The sequence below is a fragment of the Apium graveolens genome, chromosome 6 (genome assembly GCF_009905375.1).
Source record: "Apium graveolens cultivar Ventura chromosome 6, ASM990537v1, whole genome shotgun sequence".
NCBI lineage: Eukaryota > Viridiplantae > Streptophyta > Magnoliopsida > Apiales > Apiaceae > Apium > Apium graveolens.
This window is the reverse complement of record NC_133652.1, coordinates 3,767,567-3,790,483: the sequence shown is the minus strand read 5'-3', so window position 1 is coordinate 3,790,483 and position 22,917 is coordinate 3,767,567. Positions and strand designations below refer to the sequence as shown.

At 34.4% G+C, this 22,917-nt stretch overlaps 3 protein-coding genes across 5 annotated transcripts; 1 reads left to right on the top strand and 2 right to left on the bottom strand.

Annotated features, from left to right (window-relative positions):
• Positions 1–1,006: 1,006 nt before the first annotated feature.
• Positions 1,007–5,060, bottom strand: LOC141668979 (putative GABA transporter 2). Of its 2 annotated transcripts, none has more exons than XM_074476044.1 (7): positions 4,691–5,043; positions 4,192–4,422; positions 3,525–3,622; positions 2,916–3,102; positions 2,377–2,507; positions 1,729–1,965; positions 1,007–1,635 (listed from the first exon to the last, which is right to left on the bottom strand). In XM_074476044.1, the coding sequence occupies exons 1-7, from the start codon at positions 4,788–4,790 to the stop codon at positions 1,258–1,260; spliced, it is 1,362 nt and encodes a 453-aa protein (XP_074332145.1). In that variant the 5' UTR covers positions 4,791–5,043; the 3' UTR covers positions 1,007–1,257. The 2 variants fall into 2 exon arrangements, with proteins under 2 accessions (XP_074332145.1, XP_074332146.1); XM_074476045.1 differs by having other exon boundaries at positions 1,475–1,635; positions 1,706–1,965; positions 4,691–5,060.
• A 2,024-nt stretch (positions 5,061–7,084) lies between these two features.
• Positions 7,085–11,247, bottom strand: LOC141666920 (protein trichome birefringence-like 23). Its single transcript, XM_074473167.1, has 3 exons — positions 10,871–11,247; positions 9,568–9,845; positions 7,085–8,241 (listed from the first exon to the last, which is right to left on the bottom strand). Exons 1-3 carry the CDS (start codon positions 11,097–11,099, stop codon positions 7,468–7,470), a joined length of 1,281 nt encoding a protein of 426 aa, XP_074329268.1. The 5' UTR covers positions 11,100–11,247; the 3' UTR covers positions 7,085–7,467.
• A 2,421-nt stretch (positions 11,248–13,668) lies between these two features.
• LOC141667494 (protein SPA1-RELATED 2) lies at positions 13,669–22,729 on the top strand. Of its 2 annotated transcripts, XR_012552645.1 has the most exons (9): positions 13,669–13,893; positions 15,027–16,877; positions 17,021–17,178; positions 19,053–19,863; positions 20,240–20,386; positions 20,855–21,172; positions 21,328–21,390; positions 21,906–22,163; positions 22,259–22,729. XR_012552645.1 is itself a non-coding variant. In XM_074474015.1 (8 exons), exons 2-8 carry the CDS (start codon positions 15,075–15,077, stop codon positions 22,095–22,097), a joined length of 3,492 nt encoding a protein of 1,163 aa, XP_074330116.1. In that variant the 5' UTR covers positions 13,670–13,893; positions 15,027–15,074; the 3' UTR covers positions 22,098–22,729. The 2 variants fall into 2 exon arrangements, 1 of the variants encoding a protein (XP_074330116.1); XM_074474015.1 differs by having other exon boundaries at positions 13,670–13,893; positions 21,906–22,729.
• The last annotated feature ends 188 nt before the right edge of the window (positions 22,730–22,917 follow it).

The window sequence follows — 22,917 nt, the reverse complement described above, 5'->3', positions numbered from 1 at the left end:
GTTCTCGTGTCATGGATGTTGCAAACAAGGTCGAGCTCAGCTCGAAAATTTTCCTCCAATTCAGATGATAAAAATTCAACGGACCTGATAATTTCATCGTTTTATGTTATATTTGGTCAAATAAAATCGACAAACATTAAATTCCAGAGCAATCAGTAGTTTTCATTCTTTAATCGGATAAAATCTGAATTGATCATAAATTAGTCCGACTCTGATCAAATTCAAGATGTATAATTTCAGCTGCTGAAAATTTTTCTTTTTATGCTGTGATTATTGTTAAAATAATAATATAAAATTGAAAAGGACCTTCTGCTAAAATTTTAAAGCGACTGGTTTTTTAACTTGATATCAGAGCTCAGGCCGGCAGATGACGTATGAATGAGGGATTAATATACAGAGACTTCCTAGGGGATTGTTTGTCTTTAAAGCGGGTATGGTGCGATTTCTAGCATTAACCATTATCAAATCAATACAGGGGGTTTGACTCGGTTATGGCTATCAACCGGAAAACCGTCACTAAATCATTTAAAACGGTTTTTTTTCAATTTCGGTTAACCGTTAATTCGTAGAAGGATAATAACGTTAACTATGAGAAATGTAATTGGGTTTCATAAAGAGTCAACAAGTTCTATGGAGATCATATTTTCGTCGGAGACCACGGAGACCATTTATGTTCTGCAACTAAAATCTTGCATAAAAACATTACAAAACATATTATTTTGCGAATAATGTTGTACAAAGATCATTATTTTATTCAAAATCTTGAACATCATACATGTACTACATGCAGAACATTACAAAATATTTTATTTTTATTCTACGAAACAGGTTTAGTTTGCAGAACAAATTGCAGAACATACACATTATACTTATTAAACTTAAATGATATTCAACAAATTTAATGAATTAGTGATATTCATAAAACATACTTCACAAAATAATATATTTTATAGTATTTTGATTGCAGAACATAGATGGTCTTCGAGTTCTCCGATAAAATGTGGTCTCCGTAAAACTTATACAAAGTAAATAATTCATCATCCTTCTTTACAAGAACTGGAGTTGGAACAAGTAGGAATCAGAATCTATTTATGCAACAATTAATCTGAGTGCAGAATTTTACAGAAACTAATTTTAAGTACAAGAATCAAGCTATTCGCTTCTACTCTGCTTCCTGAGTTACCTAAAAGAACATTGCAGAAACTCTGAAGATTTCAAACTACAGCAGTGACAGATTTACAGATTCTACTCAATCAACTAACCGGAAAAGGGCTTGAACGTCTTAGCGTCAAGCACCAACTGTCGTATGGAAGAGAAGGCTCCCAGTAGTCCCACGCAAGTAAAGACTATCATAATTGTGTTGTTAAACCAATATTTGAAGGAAGATCTTGCAGGCTTGTAAGTCATGTTGTACAAAAGCATTGGAAGAATAAAATCTAGAGGGATAAAGCCAACTGCTCCAACTACAGCACTAATGTCTGCAAAAAATGGCAGCATTGCAGCAAAAAGGCCGCATAATAGCATGTAGAGTGATCGAAGCATAATTCTTGGGATTAGGTTTCTTTTCGAGAACAATCCTTGCTTCACATCTGCAGATTTCTTTTCCATGATCTCGTATGTTACTTGAGAGTAAACCTAGTGATGTAAAATCAAGAATGTCAGAGATCAATTGTCATAAAATTCTATGTAGGCGATTTGGACATACCGAGAAATAGTGGTAAAGTTTACCAAGGTAATGGCAAAAAGTTGGAGAAGAACAAAGGCAACTGTAAGTCCGATAAGCCATTTTGGAGCCAATGACGGTCCTCCAAAGGGCAGTAAGTTGTTCAGAATGTTTGGATTGGATTTGTTCCCGAATACCAAGTAGCCCGAAATTGCAACAGAGCAGAAAGTGACAAAAATTACCATATAACAAAGTGTTAGGCCCTTCACCATCTTCCCTGTGGCCGGTGGCGCCAGTGTTGCCTGTTCAGATTGCCTTTCATATAGTGAGGTATGTACTACTGAAATCCTATGTTTAAACTGTCAATGTTCTCTTCATCGAAACACGTAGGTGGTTATGCTCATTTTTTTAACTTTCTTAGGACATGAAATATGAGCAGGGTATATCTAGATAAGAAGAGGATGCATTATGCAGAAATCAAATTGTTTCAAACTTTCTATGTCTTTGCAATAGAACTGAACAATGATGTAGTTATAGGGAGTTAACCACTACATGAATGACCCCAATTAGAAAGTTTTTTCTGTTCTATCTGGTCAGTATTTGAATTAGGAAATTGCGCTCTTAGTGAAAAAGAGTAAGTAACTGAAGATAATTTTAAAGATCATTGATACAAACTATATATAAATTATCTTTTGATGAGGCAATGAAATTACTTGTATCTCAGGTAGTATCCCATTTCCATATATGGCAGCTATTATCGAGATGGAAGTGAAGGCACCGAAAAGCTTTGAAGACGATGAATTGGATAAAGAATAATCCCTTGGAGGTGCATTTTTTGAAGTACCTATAAGATATGACAAAAGATAAAAACACGTATATTTATAAACTCGACGTGCTTGAACACTGAGAACACTGAAGTTTGCAAGTTGCTACTGGAAACATAATACACTACTTTTTAAATTAGGTGAAACATATGAACTTAGATGAAGATTCTGATTGCGCTATAAGCTTAAATATTCAAGTAGGAGGAGCATTATCATTACTTAGTAATGACAACGCTCATGGAATGAGCATTTTGATTGTTTGTAAAAGATATTGATTATACAATATCAATGTGCATGCGAAGAAAGAAAGAAAAAGAATCTGAGTATTATCATGTACTTTCGATAGATGCAATTCTGTAATTTGAACTTTAATGTAGACGTGATAAACGCATAAACAGGTCCCAAACAAGCGGGATAGGAGTATTTACCTGCATAAATACAAGCCGCTGTGATAAGAAAAGAGAAGCCCAAGCAGAGAAGAAGTGAACCTAGATTGATATGCCTGAGAGAGTGGAAGGTTGGCATCTGAGAGAGAAGCATCATTACTACTGTCACCATTGCTATGAATTCATACAATTTCATAGATCCAGTCGGAGTGATTAGCCTGTAAATGATCTTGAAACAAAATATCAGAAGGGATTCTGAATCAGTATAAGATAAACGACTGAAGAAAAACGTTTAAACCTTCGTTTATATGGAAAACTAGCAACAGTTATATTTAAGATTAGTGTTGATTTATCTAGTAATTAACTAATCAGTGTCTAAAAATATGAAAGATCATTATTGTGACATGGTTCTTTCTTTGGTTGTTCTAGTGTGCATTTTGGTAAAATGATAAGATCGGATTGTCATAGACTCATATAGATTATCTTTTGATCTATTTTGTAGTCTGGACTAGCAGCTATTACTAGATATAAACATGCAATCAGTGACCAATTAGTCAGCAAAAAATTCAGAAGAAGCATAATGGTACATGACAGATGAGTCTGGTATGTATTCGAAAGTACATGCAACAATAAGCCTTAAGGTTCCTATACCTGAAGGCAATTTCCAGCAAGCAAAATGCATCCCACTGATACTGCAAAATTGATAGCCGTTTGTATTGATACGACAAAATAAAACATCCATCCAGACCCTAAAAGCAGTCAGTAAGGAAGCAAACACATTAACACTATGGTATTAGCTCAGATTCTAAAATTGCAGAAAGTAACAGGTAAGAATCTCAGTAAAGTTTGCTGTATAATGCAAAGGTCTTATGATGAGTTATTCGATGAGTTAGAGATTCTTCGTCATAGAGCAGAATTACATGCTTTTCTTTTGGTACTTGTTATGAGGTTTTTACAAATCAGTTTTGTAATTAGAGCATGAATGGCGATTTCCAAAGCTTACTATTTCTTCTTAGCAAAAGGACTGAAAAGATAAAGCAGAGTACTTCCAATGGTTAGTGCCTAACCATGTTATCCCACCATGTCAAATTAAAAACCAGATTACACCTATGTTACTCGGACTCTTCATTTTACCTTCTAGTATCCGTGTCGGACGTGGACACTCAGACTCGGACACTTATTTTAGGCCAAAAACATGTATATTTTTCATAATGTCGCCGAGTCCGATACTTGAACACGTGTCCGTGTCGGACACTTCTAGCCGAGTCTGAGTAACATAGGATTACACAACCTCGAACATTAAATTGAAGTGAATTACCTAAGACATCAGCAGCAAGTTCACGAAACCGGATGTGGCGACGACCGGAATTTTCACAGTGATCAAGCACAAGTGACATGAGATAGTAAGCATAGAAGGTCACAGCACCCATGACAATCAAGGAGAAGAATCCCAGTGCCCAACCCATCCCTCTAAACGCAAACGGCAACGCCAGTACTGTTGGCCCAACTATTGCTGTTGTCAGATGGTATCCAGCATGATACCATTCCCCTGTTTATCAACTTAAGTAAATATCAATCCACAACAACAATAATACTAGAATAAAGAGGGCTGGTCAGGACAATCAGTTCTTGCAGCACACTGTGCCGCAATAAGATACTGTGTACACTAAACCGTATGTTGCAACAACCGATTGTCCCTGACCATCTCCCAAAACTAGTTACATCATGTTAAACAAACAGTATAAGCCCTAGTATTGTAGCCTAATGAATGCTCTTTTCACTCAATAACAAAAGGTCTGAGTTAGAATTGAAGGTACCTTTAGATTCAAGAACAAAAGCTGCACCAGCATCTTCTCTAAGACTGTCATCAGTAAGTACTAGACCATTTTCTGGGTTCACTCCCTTGACACTTGCCATGAATAATGAACAAGGACTTGCTAGTTGTGTGTTATATAAATATTAATTTAAACTCAAACCCGAGTCCCTTCCTAAATCGAGTTATGATTTCAAGATAAGTAACTAGTAGAGGGAGGCCCGATTTTATGGTGTCAGAGTAAGGTCCGAACATGATTTTATACTCTTTATGAACGATATTATGCAGAGTTAGTCAGATATGTACACATAGACATGCAAAGAGAGTGTGGGTGATTGAGGAGCTGGACAGATGATTAAAAAAAATGAGTCCGAAAAGGCGGCATAGCAGCGCATGCACGGAGGTGCTTTTGGGCAACAACAGATCATTTAGAACTAAAATGTGTACTACTGTATTATTCTTTACATTCATACATGCTACATTGGTCAATTTTTATCTATATTTAATACATAAATAGTACTCCATCGGTTCCACTGGATTGTTTACGTTATTTTTTGGCACGTTTTTTAATGTTTGTTTAAAATATACTTCCATAATATTTTTTTTAAAAAAAATCTGAAAAAAGTTTTATATTTAAACTTTTATTCAAAAAAAAATTTAAGAAAAAATATTATGAAACTATATTTTATTGAAACCTCGAAATACGTGCAAACAGTGTACATAAACTATCCAGCGGGACGGTGGGAGTGGGTTATAATGTTATCTCATATAGCAATTCATTTCTACACAGTTTCATTTTTGGGATGTCTCCCTCAATTTTATACATTTCAAAAATAATAAAATTTTATAATTAAAAAATAATTACATTCACTATTTTCTTCAACTACACCCATTTTATACATTAAATATCAATTGATCTCATCGTTTTACCCACTTTTCTCATTTTTTCACTAAAATATTTTTTATTAACCTCCATGTTACTCTTTCTATGTATACTACATGTTTAGGAATATGTTGTCACATCCCCTCTCAGTTCGTACACAAATATCGGACACATAATAGATAATCGTTATAACATATAGTATTTTTATTAGTCGTGTAAATATGATATGATATACCGTAACAATTACTCCCTCCGTTCCTTTTAATTGTTTATATTTTTTAGAGAGTGTCCGACACGCATTTTAATGTGTATATAAAATATACTTCTGTAATATTTTTTTTTCAATTTTATTTTTCTGAATAAAAATTAAAACATTCAACTTTTGTTCAGAAAAAAAAAATTGTAAAAATAAGTTACATAACTATAATTTTTATGTATGTTAAAATACGTGTCGTACACTTTCTCATAAATGTAAACAATTGGAAAGGACCGAGGGACTACTTGTTCCGGATTCAGGACCCAACAAGTATTATAAGCAAACAAAAACCAAAAGGATGAAGTAGATGGCTTAACTACTACGTCTAGAATTTGTGGACTTGAACAGTACTGGAGCTTTATTAGAACAGAGCAGGGTCCCGCAAATAAAATAATTTAAGCTGATAAATAATTTATTTATTAAACTATTGCTTATTTTCAGAGCATGTAAGATAGAAGTAAAACTTTAATATATATTTTTATCACTGGAGACAAATATAAACATTCTATGCAAGTCCATTTTAATTTAGTTTAAACGACTATTTTATGAAATAATAGTTTATAGAATTTACAAATATTAGAAAGCAGTTTGCAGTAGCTGTTGGCTAATATAAGTGGAAAATTAACTGATTAAGCATTCAATTTGATTGATTTTGTGACATATTTTCAACATTCGAGCATTATCATAGCCGCCAATGTTATTTCGAGACCAAGTTTGCGAGTGTGTTACTCAGGTCCCTGGTCCAGAGGTATCTCGTTCCAAATCTTTTCGAGACCAATTCTGCGAGTGTGTTACTCAAGTCTCTTGATCTAGAGCTATATCGTTTCAAATTTTTTCGAGACTAAGGCTCCGTTTGGGAGTGTTGTTGAAAACTAATATGATATGAGAAAAAGTGTCGGTGAAAAAAGTGATGGTGAAAAAAATTCAGGAAAATTAGATGATTGTTTGGAACTTTTTTTTAATTTATGCATATTTTGAAATATAATATATAAAAATAATATTTTTGAGAAGATTTGACGGTAAAATAACTACTTTCTGCAAAAGCTGAAAACAGTTTTTTCCAAAAACAGAGGGCCATTCTTTTGCTAACAGCAGCTTTTATACTAAAAGCGCTGCTTTATTAGACGGCGGCTTTTAGAATTTACCAAACGTCTGTCTTCTGACAGCTTTTCAGCAAAAAGTTGTTGTAACTTTCTGCAACAGCAATACTAAACGGGCCTAAGTGTGCGGCTGTGTTCAATAAAGAAAAGAACAGAAGCAGCTGCAATACTAAGGGTTGTATCATTGTAGACCAAATATACATGATACATACTCATGTTGTCAAAGAAAGCAGGTAATACCAGGTTACAGATGTTACATAGCTGTGGTTCTTCAACCAACTTAATAGAAAAATTAACATGACTACTAAGAGAACATTTAGCATGAGAAAGCAAAATGTAATATATCGAACAACAAGGTACGTTAACAACCAAGTACGCACAAAATTCATTTTCCCAACTAGTCGAAAAAAAGTTTAGAACAAAGAACCTCATTCTATGAACTGAATCTCTAGTATTCACATGGTAAGGAGGCCGGGAAGTCTGTCATATATCCGCCACATCTCTGAGGATCAACACCCAGAGTCGCTGATGACATCAAGTACTCAACCCTTTACTATCATCTCCATTAACAAATCATTCCATGAATCTATAGGCCCGGGTAAACACCAATGCAAGCAGTCATTAATAATCTTCTCTTTATTATCCTTTGCAAATGGGTGAAAGTGTCTATATGGACCTGGGTGTCCATCAGGCCTCAGTAACGAAAGTGGAGTTACATCAAGAAGTTTAAGCTTCACTCCAGCTTCCGCGGCTCTGATTTCTGCCTTTGCAAATTCTTCTAATTCAACTTCCCGAAGAAGTCTGTTCAACACATTGTACTGGAACTCGCCTTCCTCGGCTGGTTTTGTTCTTTTGCAGGTCCCGCCACTAAACCATTCCCCATCCTCAAAGTGATCTGGTGTTGGATTTCTATAAAAGATCATGCCTTTGTGGTTGGACTTGATGACAAAGTCAAAGACGTTACTGATTACTTTGCGATAAGCAAATTGAATGCCTAGCTCTGTTAGGTTCCTTCGAGGACAGTAATGGCAGCCCATTATTTTGTCGTTTTCGAAGTAAACTGCACTTTTGACAAACCATTTTCCTGATGAAAATATTATGTAGTCTAAATTCTGGTACACACTAGTCCAGTGTGAATCAAGTTTGTCAACATGCAGCTCAATTTCTGATGATGAAACACCATTATAATCTTCAAAAATTTTAGCTTTGGCAAGGAAAGGTGACCACATAAGTGAGAGAGTGAAGTTGTAAGAGGAGAAGAGCCATCTTCTATTTTTATAGTCTGCATCATGGTAAACATGAAGAGGTACTTCGACCTGAAAGGCTAAAAATGATCAGTTGACCACAAAACCAATGCATACCCAATCAAATTTGATGCATGAGCCAAGTATGTTATTTGACGATGACCAACTGCTTGCTTGCAGCTTTTTATAACATGTTAATCACAGTACCGTGGGTAACATATGTCCTGGTCTGAATAATAATGAGATATTCAAGCAATAATGTGTTTAGTTTTGAATTTAAAGAAGATTGAAGGGGTAATGGACTTCTATTATTTCAATAAATAGCTACAAGTATACATATGTAACAATTAAGCAGAGTCATCATTCTCTTTTTAGAAAGTGAACTCTCTTTAGACTCATTAAACGTATTTTGATATCTATTATCAAACTAACCATTAAACATCAGGACTTGCTTTGTTTATTACCCATCATCCAGTTTCCACTCCCTACAGTATCTTTACCATGAGTTCCTCTTACTACACAATTTAAAAGTGATAGAAAGTAAACCTCAGACTGTCATTCTAGAGAATCAAGAGCCTTATTAGAACATCGTGTAGTTTTTCAATTTTATGAGCAGAAAAATACACATGAATAAAAACCATTAAATGCAAAACAAGGGGAGTTTTAAACCTCAGTTACATAGGTTCAGTTTTGAAAAAAACTATGTTATAGAGGTGTTTCTACAAAAAATCATCATATTCCAAATTATTTTTACGTCATATTGAATATTGACAGCAAAGTGTGCCCAATCATCCCTAGCAGTTTAGCCTACTCGATTCCCTCACTCTTGGTAACAGGAGATCAAGGGTTCAAGTTTCGTGGAGACAGATATGTGCATGAATGTTTTTATTTCTTGATATTGACCTAACCCGAGAAAAATGGGGGCCCCAATCTAGTCTTTACGTGAGAGACTGATATAAACGATGCCATTCGTCCCAAAGTAGGGAAAACAGAAACAGAACAATATAAGCCGAATTCAACAACTCAAACATGGTAGATTTTACATAGGGTATGAGCTCTAAAAATCAAGCACGAGATCGCAAAGGTTATTAGCAGTGCAACTAAGAAATACAACACATTCTGAATATGGAAAAGAAAATCAAAAGGGTCATGGCTTTTTAAGAAGCCCGCCTTTAGTAGATACCATCATACCATGGCCATCAGATGATGCCATTGCTTAACACAATGCTCAGTTGAACAATTTATTGATCAATCACACCAGCAATCATAGAAGAAACATATGCCACAAATTACTTCTATAATTCTATACAAGTATGATAATGATTACTAGAATGATAAAAAAAAACTATTATCTATCAACAGGTACTCGAGCAAAAACAGAAAATGTAAGGATTTTACCTTTGACAGAATACAAAGCAATGACTGAACATGATTTCGAGATATTGAGTCGCCAATTAGTGCCCAAGCTTTATTCCTCATTATTTCAAGAAACTTTTTGGCATCGAACTGGGGTAACTCACAATCCTTTGGTTTCCACCTCCAATAAAGATAGTCCGTATCAGGCCTCCCATTCTTCATACAATTTTGATGGCTTTCAATAAACTGGCAACTCTCATTAGTGTAAAGTGGACCCTCCGGGTTCCTAATCCAATTCCCAACCGTAAAATTACAGCTTCCTGCATCATTCAATAATCATCAAAATCAAATGCCATTTGATCCAAACAAAATCAGACAGTAGCCTCCTACTCTCTTACATAACCAAACAATTCCAAAAAAACAAACATTAAATCAATTAAACTTGAATTAATAATCACAAAATGAATCCCACTCAGCATCCCCAAATAAACTTACTTTAGATTACGTAAATTAAGATCAATCTTCCTACTTTATCTAAAATATCATCATAATTAACCAACACTAATTTCAACAAACAAAAGCAAACAATTTCAACAAAAAACACAACCAACTGACACTAATTAATCAACACTAGAAGCAAAAGCTGCAAATTTATAAACCCACCACTAAAAAAAATCTTCAGTACAAAAAAACAATCACAGATTCCTACATTACCTCAAAATCAGCTACATTTCAGTACACAAGAAAACAAAACACTACCCTCCTTACCACATTCATAACCAAACAATCCATACAAAAACATAAAAACAAAAACCGATTCAATCAACACTCAAACCAAAATCAACAAATTTTAAACCCCACAAATAAAAGTTGAATCTTTTTATCCTAAACCCAATAAAAATCAAACATTTAGTACAATTTGCTCAATAATTCCAAGCACACTCACATCATTAGATGTTTCAATTAAAACTCAAACTAAAATCAACAAAATTCAAAACCCACAAATAAAAATCAAATCTTTTCATCATAAACCAATAAAAATCATATCTTTAGTACCTATATAGTGAATTTGCTCAACAATTCCAGGCACACTCACAAGATTATATGTTTAACTCAAACTAACATCAACAAAATTTCAAAACCCACAAGTAAAAATCAAATATTTTCATCATAAACCCAATTAAAATCATATCTTTAGTACCTATATAGTGAATTTGCTCAACATTTCCAGGCACACTCGCAAGATTATGTATTTAACTCAAACTAACATCAACAAATTTCAAAACCCACAAATAAAAATCAAATCTTTTCATCAAAAACCCAATAAAAATCAAATCTTTAGTACCTTCATGGTGAATTTGCTCAATAATGCCAGGCAAACTCACAGAACCTGGAGAATTAGATGTTTCAACAAAAGGGGTTTTTGTAATATCTGGAAATTGATTGGATCTTGAAGAAATGAGCCTAAAAGCAAGACCCACTAAAAGAACTGAAACAGCTAATTTAACAACAAATTGATTGCTCTTGCCTAGAAAATACCACCATGTTTTTAAGTTCAACTTCATTTCTTTCATGACCCAACATAAAACAATAAAAATGCAGCCTTTTTAAAGAAATGAATCTAAGTAAATTGTGTGTGATGCGTAAGTAATGGTGGATAATTTGGAATTTTAGTACTATGATGAGAGCTGCCGACAGTGAACTATGGGATGTGAAATGTGTGACATGTATACTTACTGTAATTGTAAGTATCTTGATTTATCTAAAAAAAATATGTACATGCTACATACGAATCGAGTTGTGCGGGTCCAGAAAATTTAAAAATTTAATATAAGTAATTCGGGTTTTCAAAATTTTAATCCAAATCGAATCATTTAAATTTATAACCCAAACTAATTGTTGTATTTCACTTTGGGTCGTTTTGATTGATTTAGTAAATATTCTAAACTAATATTAATAACTATAAAATAAAGTATAAAATCTCAAAAGTTTAAAATACTTAAAAATAGTTCAACAAAATATTGTAATCTTCTGTGTTAGGTATGGCTTAAATATCCAAAAGAGAGTAATAATATTATACTTAGGTCCCGTTTGGTATTGTTGTTGCAGACAGTTACGACAGCTTTTTGCTGAAAAACTGTCAGAAAGGTGTTTGGTAAATTCTAAAAGCTGTTGTTTGGAAAAACGCTTTTCGTTTAAAAGCCGCTCTTAGCAAAAATATGTGCCCTCATGCTTTTGAAAAAAGCTGTTTTCAGTTTTTGCAAGAAATAACTATTAGTTTTATCATCAGACCTTCTCGGAAATATTATTTTTATATATTATATATCAACATAGGAATAAATTTTTAAAAAAATATCAAACAGTCATCTAATATTTTCCTGACAGCACTTTTTCCAACGGCATTTTTTCACACAACACAACAGTTTTTAACATCACTCTCAAACAGAGCCTTAGACTTTAAACATTGAACTCGATGAAAGAAAACAATGATATATTCTTTAAATATTGAGAACCTGATATTAGAAGTTACAGATAAATGAGCCTATCTATTAGGCCGAAACATATTCACGGTTATAAAATTAATAAATTAACGCGTAATTATTTATATTTAATCAGGTTGGGCTGAATTGGATTGGTTTAAAATTATCGAAATTCATATTCAACCCCATTAAATCGGGATGATATTTTTTCTACCCAAATATGTATTGGATTGAAAAAATCGGTTTGAATGGACCGAAATAATATCGGTACGGATCGGTTTGATAGGTTTTATCGGGTCATATACACCATGTCATAGTACATGATAGGTGTACTTGAAAAAGAAAGTGTTTAATGTAAAAAAAAAGACTGGAGCTGGTCACGTGACCAGTAATGCAATCACGTGTACCTGTTTTGACACGTAGACAAAGAGGCCTCAGGCGGTCAGGCCCTCAACCCCAACAGAGATGCACGTGGGTCCAGCAGACTGGATTTTGATTCGGTTTTTAAAAGTTAGTGTTTTTTCATCAAATTATGGACCGGATTTTAACTTTGATCGAGCTGATTATTCAGAAATTATCAAGGCTTTTTTTTAGTCCTCGATACGGGTTGAGTCGGGTTTTCTTTTGTGCCCGAACAGGATTAAACTTTTTTCGAGTCGAATCGAAGCGACCTGACTTATTTTGTATTTAATAATTTTTTATTTATTGTAACTGTTATAAATTAACTATAAATATATTTATTATATAATTATGGTCCATCACCTCGAATATCGATAATAATTCATTTGTTATTGTTTTAATGATAAATCTATCAATTTTTCGTGTAGTATACATTTTATTAATGTATGCGAAATTGAAATCTATAAATTTATATATTAAATGATAAACTTATAAATATAAAAATGTTTCTAGTATTTTTTTATGTATTAAGTATAAATATGTATACATATATACTCCCTCCGTCCCGATATACATTTTTCATTTTGACTTCTGATACTATTTATGGTAAGCGATTGCTTATTAATTTACGTCTAATCTATAAGATCAAATATAATGAAGTTTTTATATTTAATACTAATACGAAATTAAAGATATTAACAATCAAAAGTGTGCATTGACAAACGTGTCCAACACAAATAGGAAACGTTTTTAGGGACGAAGGGAGTACTAAATATATAATAAAAATAGGATTTTACCACGGTTCAAATTAGGCTTTTATCCAATATGGGCCGAGCCCGGATTTTTATTAGATCGAATCGGATTTTTAAGAGCCCTGAACACCCTAAACACGGTTCTTAAAATTAAAAATCAAAACCAAAATTAAACATTATTGATGCAATTTCAATTTTTTAACTAAAATTGATGTTTAAAATAATTTGATTTCAGTTTTAAAACCAAACTAAAAAATTTGCTTGAATTTCAATTTCGATTTTTAGTTCGATTTTGCTGGTCCCTAAAATCAAGCACCCACAGGCTTGTTTTAACATTGATTTAACCCCATCTGCAATCAATCTAATAATACAGCCCATCTTGACAGAAAGTGAACACAATCCATCCACAGAGTTGTACAAGGCCCATTGATTCTGGCCTAAAACATGCCACGTCAACTTACTTACTTTTAATAATACATCCTCTCTTCTATATATCTCTCTCCTTCTCATCTCTCTCCTCTCTTTTCTCTCTCTCTCTCTCTCTCTTCTATTTTTATCTTCTTGAATTGCTCATCCCTCATCCTTCACTTCTGACAAACAAATATAAAATATCCACAAAACCCTCTTGACAAAGCTTCAAGAACTTCACTTGTGAGCAGTCTTGTAGTGATCAACGTGGCATCATCTCAGCCATTGATGGGGTCTGATGCTCTGGACTATATCATTTGACATCAAAGGTATGGTTTTTATTTATATACTTATTACATGACACACATATACACACAATTTGTATTGATTTAAGGGGTTATATACAATAATCTTTTGCATGATTTCATTACTTTTATCTTCAAGGATTGTTAGGTATGATTATCTTTGATCAATTTTTGTAAAGTTTGGATTTTTGTTTGTTAATCAATGGTTAAAATGATTTGTATGTGTATGTAATGGTTTATTGAGTAATGGGTATGAGTTGTTTTGAGCTGAAATGTTATCTGATGCTTAAAGTTTCGATTTTTATACCAAACTGATAGCTTTATTGTTAGGCATTAGTATGAATGTGTGTTTTTTAATTGTTAAACAAAGGGCTGAATGATTTGTATCTATGTGTGATTATAGGTTGAGTTATGGCATTGAGTTGTTTTGAGCTGAAATGTTATTGCACTTGCTTATTTGATTGAGGTTTAAAGTTTCGATTTTTATGTCAAACTGATATGAATATGTATTTTTTATAATGTTAAACAAAGGGATGGAATGATTTGTATGTATATGTTATCATTCATTGAGTTATGGCAATGAGTTGGGCTGGAATGGTGGTTTGTATCTAGATGCGATTATCCATTGAGTTATGGCAATGAGCTGTTACGGGCTGACATATTATTGCACTTGCTTGTACTAATAAAATTTTGAAAAAGTTTTGATTTTTACGTCGAACTGATTTTTACGTCGAACTGATAACCCTATTTTACTTTAAACCGATTTCCGCATTTTTAGGCATTTGTATAAATGTTCATATATAACAAGGGAAGATATGATACAATGCTAGGGATAGTATGAAAATATATTAATTGCAAGGTTTGTTAAATTATCGACCTTTCCCGCCATATATGGGGTCTGTCTGGAACTTTGGATTTGAGTTCATAAATGGATCCTAAGATGGTTTTAATTTGATATCAGTAAAGATTTATATACTTGATCTATTTTTCAATGTATATTAATTATTACTGATTTATGTACTCATAATTCTTCATTTGTATTTATGTTCGTATATGTAATTTTGAACTCATGACAGAATGTCTTAGTCATCTGGCTTCTTATTGGCTAATAATAAGCTTTACTAACGTGGAGTAACATATATTTTGCGATTGTGTAGCTTCAGTAGAAACTAGGTGCTAACCAGTGAAATTTCCGACACTTCGGTATGGATGTTAGTATTGGTGATGAAATTACTGCAGACGAGGCTATAAATGGTACACACCAGCCGAGCAAGGATAATGAATATTCACTGAATCCCGGCAGCACCAATGCAATCGGTTTAGATGAAATGATAACACCTGGTGATCACAAGAACTCACTTAGTTTCTTTGTAGGTACTTTAGCTGAAACCCGTGAAAGGATTATTGCTGCTGAACAAGTATCGGCTAGTACGCGGCATGATAATGAAGACACCTTTGAAGAGTTGACATTAAGAGATTGTAATAGTGAAAAATTAGATGAAGAGAGTAACTTGAGTAGTAGAGATAAGTCACAAACTAGACAAAATAGGTGGCATCATCTGTTAAGTGGATCTGGATATAGAGGTTCTCAAACGAGAGTAATGAATGCTCTCGAGGGTGTAGGATGCACGAGTAAATCAGAGATTGATCGCAAGTCTCCAAATGACCATGGATCCGGAGATGCTGCTGTCAGATTTAACATCGAAGAAATGTCTAATGTCCGGGAGGACCTAGGATGCACAATTAAATCAGGGATATTGGACACAGATGCTCCTAACCACAACTGCAATGATGTGGGAGAAACTAGAAATCAAGTTGCATCAAGCAATGTGTTACTATCTTCGAGTTCAATGAGGACGAAAATTCTCTCCAGATCTGGGTTCACACAATATTTTGTGAAAGATACGTTAAAGGGTAAGGGAGTTGTATGTAGAGGGCCGGCACCTCGTGTCGAGTTCAGAGATCAGTCTTTTCCAAAGGCTAGTAATGATATCAAGGTAGATACAAACGCTTCCTTAAACTCAAATGGAGAAATTGTAATGCAGGTAAATTCAGGCACACTCCTAGAATCTAGTAGAGATAAAATGAGGTCACCCCCTCGTGTTACTTCCAACTCGGCTACACTTATGAACTCATATATAGAAACTGTTATCCCTCCTACTCATGCTTCTCCCAGCCCAGTTACAAACTCGAACAGAGATACTCTTAGGCCTCCTGCTCGTGCTTTTCCCAACACTGCTCAACAAACTGTCACTCCTCTTACTCGTGTTATTGCCAACTCTGCAAGACAGACTGTTAAGCCTCTCCGTCAAGCTATTCCCAATCCTGTTCTACTTTCCAATTCAAATGGTGAAGCGTTTATGCCTCGTGCTATTCCCAGCCCACTCCTAAATTCAGATGCAGAAACTTCTATGCTGCCCCATGATAGTGTCAGCCTTAGACAATGGCTGAAATTTGGGAGGAATAAGCGAAACATGGTAAAGAGCCTGCGTATATTTAAGCAAATTGTGGATGTGGTAAGTAATTCACACTCTAAGGGAATTGCTCTGCTTGACTTACGGCCCTCTTACTTCAAATTGTTGCAATCGAATGAGGTTAAATATGTCGGATCAAATGTTCAAATAGAGAATTTGAGCGATCCCAATTCTCCCTACCACCTAAATTATCGAAATGAGAAGAGACCAATGGAGCACACTAATTTTCCAAGTGCCAAAAGAATAAAACCTGAAGAGGACAGCAATTCAGTCATAAGTTGGCCTCAATTTCCAAATAAATCGGGTCTCGCAGCCACTGGAAATGTATATTATGATAACTTTCATTCTGAACCAGTGTATGTTACTCAGAGTGATTTAAAGGGTGCAACCATGTCCGATCCTTCCAAATTAATGTTTGCATCTGCAAATGATACATCAGAAGAAGTGAAATGGTATGCCAGTCCAGAGGAACTGAATAGAAGCCGGTGCACATTGTCATCAAATATTTACAGTCTTGGGGTTCTTCTTTTTGAGGTATGTATTAATCTATCTGTAAGTACTCAGTACACATAGGAGGACTAATGGAAGTTTTTTAAAAGATAAACATCTTTTCAGTCATTTGTGATTTTTTTAAGATTTGAATCTGTTTCTTTCTATTTTCTATTTTATCTTTACAGTTGCTTTGCTCCTTTGATTCTGAAAGAGGTCATGATGTTGCAATGCTCGATGTACGTAATAGGATACTTCCTCCAAGTTTCTTGTCAGGAAATCCTAGGGAAGCTGGCTTTTGTCTTTGGCTGCTTCATCCTGAACCTTCTTCACGCCCAACGACAAGGTAATATTAGCGCATTATTTAGAATTTGTTCAAGGACATTTGCATATGTACATGGGTAGCGTTGCAAGTCTGAGTGGTTAGGAAGTACTGGTACATATCTGCACAAGTTGTAAGCTGTGAGTTTCCGGACGTTAGCTAGGTAGTCTCCTATATTTATTTGTTAATGCTTGATACAGCTGTGTTTATTTGTAAATGCAGCATATTGTAGCATGTGGTAGATGTACATATTCCAACTCGAAAAACTGAAACTAATATTATAAGTCAAATATGTTTGTATAAATTCAAATCTTCGGGAAACTTTGTATGGTAAACTTGGTACATAATATATACCTCGTGTTCAAATGTAGGCCCTTGATTTAACCTATAGTTGATAGAAGCCTTAAATACTGGGACTATATGAAAATAATGTCAATGTGAGCTGTGAGGTGAGGTATAGGAAAATTAATAGTGGAAAATGATAGCTGGTTTATAAGGGATGATAGCTAGAGGTGGCCACCCGTGCGGGTCGTGCGGTCCGGGCCGGGTTTGGAGCGGGTTGGGTCCGAAAAAGCTGAACACTGAACCGGCACTTGAAGCGAGCGAATCAGGCCGGGCTGTGCTTGAACTTACAGAAGGTAACTCGGATTCGGCACTGAGCTCGTGTGCGTGTCAGGCGGTTCACGGGTTGCAGGCGGTTCACGGGTTGCAGGCACACGGGTTGGCGGTTGTGCGGGTTGAACATATTTTTCCGGAAGTCCACACTCTCCGTGCACTCTCTGTAGAAAAGTTATTGCTAATTGTATTCTGATTTGTCCAGCTTATAATATTCGAATAATATTCTGATTTAAATTCATGTATTGAAGATGTATAATAAATATTTTTTACTATTTAAAATTTGAAATTAGTATATCAATTTATTAAAATATAAGTTCCTAATATATTTAATAAAATGTAACACTGTTTTCTATTATGTTACATAATTTATGCGAAATATTATAATTGTAATCAATTAATTTTATTATTTTAAATTTTTGGTTAAAAAGAGGACGGTACCTCTTATAAATTTTATTAATTTAAAAAAATTACAAATGATGTGAGAGAACTCCTCTCTAAAAAACGGAACAAATCGCATCAAACATTAAAAAATTACAAATCAAATAATATTAAAACATTAAAAAAAATTACGTTAAATATTTGTAAAACGAATTAAAACGAATAAACAATATACTATAATAAACAATATAAAATTTGTAAACTGAAATTTACAATCCAAAAACTGTGTTCACCAGTCTAAGAAAGTTAAAAAAAATTAAAAATCCGTAATGTGCACACGAACAGTTGAAATTGAATTCAATTGTTTAGCATATCTGACCATCAAACATTACTTAAATTCAAGTCCACTAATCGAGAATATACTATCCATGAGGGTTCTATAGCCCGTGGGCTCGTGCGGGCTTGTGCAGGCTCGTGCGGTCCCGGGTTATTAAAATCAAATTCGTACTCGGTTCGTATAATTTAGCGAGTTGGGCGGGTTTAAACCGGCCCGGCTCGGTCCGAATTTTTTCCGGTTTCCGTACGAGCTGGTCCCGAATGAGCGGTTCGAACCCGCACATTTGGCCGGCTCTAATGATAGCGTTACTTGTATTATAGTATTCTGATGTTCTGTAATCTGTAAGTGCAGTAAGTTCTTAACTGTATATGGTAGTTCCAAATTATTGTACTTCAATTTTAAGTCTTCGTGTATATGTAAAAAGATTTAGCCAACAGCAAAATTACTAGTTTGTACTGAAAAAATTGCCGTCATTTTGCCTTTTTTTATAGTTTTTAAACATATTACTTCAGCTCATTAATAACGTTTGTCCAATAATATCATTTGTATTGTTGGTTTTCAACAGAGAAATCTTGAAATCTGATGTTATCAAAGAAATTGGAGACTTGAGCAACTTATCATCTTCTCTTACGCATGACTATGCTGAATCAGACTTGTTATTACATTTTCTTGAGACTCTACAGCAACAGAAGAACAAGCATTCCTCGAAGTTGATGGAAGAAATTAATTTATTGGAAGCAGATATTGAGGAGGTTGAGAAAAGGCGGACAAAGATGTTAGCGTTACCTGAGGAGTCACTCCATGCAAGAGGAAAAGTATTATTAGACAAAGGTAAGTCAAATTTTGGAGTAAATTATGATAAAACCGCCCCATTCTGCAATGAAGAGAGATTGATGAAGAATGTCGATCAACTTGAAAGTGTCTATTTTTCGGTGAGATCTACTGTTGACGATTCTACTAATGGGCCAGTTAGATGTGATGTTAAAGAATTGCTAGAAGGTCGAGAAAATTTTTATCATGCAAAGAAAGATAGAGAACCAAAAAAATCAACAGATGGCCTTGGGTTATTCTATAATGGTTTGTGCAAGTATGCTCGCTACACCAAATTCAAAGTACGTGGCACATTAAGGAATGGTGATTTCAGTAATGCAAATGTTATATGTTCCTTAAGTTTTGACCCGAACGAGGAATACTTTGCTGCTGCTGGGGTTTCAAAGAAAATAAAGATATATGACTTTCATGCATTCCTTAATAGTTCTATTGATATCCACTATCCAGTGATTGAGTTGTCAAACAGATCCAAACTCAGCTGCACTAGTTGGAATAACTATATAAGGAACTATCTTGCTTCGACCGACTATGATGGCATGGTGAAGGTGTGATTTCTTTCTCCTCTAACATATTTCAAGTAAATGTCACTCTTGTTATATAGTTACTGTACCAAAACTGAGTTGCCAAATTTGTTGGCTTAATGCATTCCTAACTGGAAATATAGTAATAATTCAATTTTCTAAAATTATTTTTTATCTTTTATTTTTTTTAACTTTTATTCATTCATGTGTACGAGTGAGGATTAAAAAAATTCATGAAAATTGTAATTTGATGGCGATCTTCCAGTGTACTGGTCTAAGTAATTCATATCTGTTTTAGTAGTGGCCTGGGGCAACTGATGGTATTACCTCTGTTTCTAACATATAAACTTGTTTCCAGAGTGTTAATCTTAATCGTGTATAACATAGATATTTGTTTCAGTTATGGGATGCGGGAACTGGTCAAGAAATATCCCAGTATGCTGAGCATGGTACAAGGGCTTGGTCTGTTGACTTCTCTCGAGTTGATCCGACAAAATTAGCAAGTGGGAGTGATGACTGTTCTGTGAAACTTTGGAATATCACGGAGGTATCTTCTCTATCCTTCATTTTTTTAATTTGTCATCTTAGATTATACATCATAGGACCATTATTATATATACCTACGTTACATCTCCCTTCTATTGTTTATTGTTAAAGATTAAATTGAATTTGTATTATCTCTTTATCAGTTTTCATGTCCATTCAGTTAGATATGTGCATCAAATAATGGTATATAAAAACAACCAATTTGTTGTAGACAGTCATGATATTTATGTACATGTAAGTAAATTGTGAAAGTTGCTTGGTTAGTCTGGGTTATGCAATTATTTTTGTCATCGGTTCTAATCTATATACTGTAAAGGGGAAATAAAGAGTCTTGACAACCGAGATGCATCAGTTTGCTGGCATTTGGATGGCACTTCTCTAATTTTTCTGCTGACTTTCAGCTAAGCAATTGTAGGCTTGACATTCAGAAAGGCGTTGTAATAAATAATAAGTTTGTTCCTTTGTGCAGAAGAGCAGTATATGCACAATCAGGAATGTTGCAAATGTCTGTTGTGTCCAGTTCTCTCCAAAGTCTAGCCATTTGCTTGCATTTGGTGCTGCAGATTACAAGACTTACTGCTATGATCTTCGGAATACTTCAAAACCATGGTGTATTTTATCTGGCCATGCCAGGGCTGTTAGCTATGTCAAATTTCTCGATTCAGAAACCCTCATATCTGCATCCACCGACAGCACTCTTAAACTTTGGGACCTCAACAAAACCGGTACCAGTGTGGTTGCGAACGAGGGTTGCATTTCAACCCTTCGTGGGCATACGAATGAAAAGGTTCGAATCTCCAATTAAGAAGTCCTTATTTCGAATGACAATGAAAAACTTGCAAGCTACAAATATGATTTAGCATTTACTGTGACAATCTTTATTGTTTTTATTGTTTCTCTTCCTTTATTAACAGTTTTTATTTTGCATTTTGACTGCAACAGAACTTTGTAGGTTTATCTGTTACCGATGACGGGTACATCGTGTGTGGTTCAGAAACCAATGAGGTATGCTTTGTCCTGTGATAGTAGTATCCAGTCTAGATATGAATCTTAGTTTTGCCAGCTCTATTCGGAATTAATTTGTATGTTAGTGTAAAAAGCAAATATGTAGATGGTTAACATGTCAATTTCCAAAAAATAAAATAAAAATAGACCTCTGTCAATTGAATGCTGTGGTGCGTTAATTCCGTGCTTATCTGAAATGAGGATAATTTAAAATATTAACACATGAAAAGCAGCTTGTGTTCTTGGTTCCCTTTTTGGTTGGAGTGAATATAGCCTGATGGAGAAATGCATTCAATCTCTATGAACAAAAGTCACTTTCCTGAATTACAACAAGCCCGTGGATCCAATAGTTATGACTAGTCTAGTCACCTAATCATCTATAGTGTGTTAATTTATATATTATTATAATAAATGACAATCACTCTCTCTTGCTACAGCATTCTTTTGCATCTATTTGTTGGAAAAGCGAGCATGTCTATATTTAAATGTCTTCTAATTCTTTGTGTTCTCCTTAGGTGTTTGCTTATTATAGATCTCTTCCCATGCCTATCACCTCTCACAAGTTTGGCTCGATCGATCCTATCTCTGGGAAGGAAACTGATGATGACGGGGGACATTTTGTTTCAAGTGTTTGTTGGAGAAAAGAATCTGAGATGGTGGTCGCTGCTAATTCCAGTGGATCTATAAAGCTATTGCAAATGATCTGAAGGAATGTTCAATTACTGAAACTGTATTAAAATGTGCAGTCAGGATGTTTCTTCTTGGGATAGGAGGTAAAATCAATGACTTGCCATATCCTACTAAATGAGAGGAAATGCTTTCAAATTTTGGGTTCAGAATGATGCCAGCTGACTTGTACATAATGTAGGACTTTCTGCAGTCAACATGAGAGGGTTTTTGCAGGATCAGTGAATGCATTGATTCTTGCAACATCTCATGGAAACAGAGTCTGGAGAAAGGTGTGCATTACCTTTTATATATTGACTTGTATATGTAGCTACTTTCCAGCAAAAGTTGCACGGTGATGTTTACTTGCCTAGATGAGAAAGTGCAATATGGAATCTTTAGAGATTAGTTTTTTTTTTCCTTTTTTGCATCTTAATTCTCTATCGCTCTGCATTTGCAGTTTTGCTTCTTACAATTATCAGGCTTCGTCTTTTTTCGGATGTATTTACTTGCAAGTATCTTATACGTGAGTATTAGTTCTTGGAGACTAGGACTAGTGTTACTATTAGATTCTTTTTTTTTGTATATATCTGCAATTACTCATTTTTCAGGCCTTTTTACAGTACTGAATCATTTAGATAAAGAGAATGCATAGTATATTGTTATGTGGTGATTTTATAAAAAATATAAAATTCATTTGATTGCTTTTTTTTGTTTATAATATATAAATGTGATAATTCAATTGATATATAAAAAATAACAGTTGTACATACATCTTCCTCTACAAAATATTTATATTTGCTCAAAGAACATACCGTTTTGGGACTTTGTGAAGGGCATGTGTAAGTGTAAACTGACTTC

Coding starts and splice junctions, on each gene's coding strand:
- LOC141668979 (XM_074476044.1), bottom strand. CDS start 4,790: ATGGCAAGTGTCAAGGGAGTGAACCCAGAAAATGGTCTAGTACTTACT. Junction 4,423..4,690: donor TTTTGTTCTTGAATCTAAAG/GTACCTTCAATT, acceptor GTTGATAAACAG/GGGAATGGTATCATGCTGGA. Junction 1,966..2,376: donor GGATACTACCTGAGATACAA/GTAATTTCATTG, acceptor CAATCTGAACAG/GCAACACTGGCGCCACCGGC.
- LOC141667494 (XM_074474015.1), top strand. CDS start 15,075: ATGGATGTTAGTATTGGTGATGAAATTACTGCAGACGAGGCTATAAAT. Junction 17,179..19,052: donor TCTTCACGCCCAACGACAAG/GTAATATTAGCG, acceptor GGTTTTCAACAG/AGAAATCTTGAAATCTGATG. Junction 19,864..20,239: donor ACTATGATGGCATGGTGAAG/GTGTGATTTCTT, acceptor TATTTGTTTCAG/TTATGGGATGCGGGAACTGG.
- LOC141666920 (XM_074473167.1), bottom strand. CDS start 11,099: ATGAAAGAAATGAAGTTGAACTTAAAAACATGGTGGTATTTTCTAGGC. Junction 9,846..10,870: donor TGAGCAAATTCACCATGAAG/GTACTAAAGATT, acceptor TGAATGATGCAG/GAAGCTGTAATTTTACGGTT. Junction 8,242..9,567: donor TGCTTTGTATTCTGTCAAAG/GTAAAATCCTTA, acceptor TTAGCCTTTCAG/GTCGAAGTACCTCTTCATGT.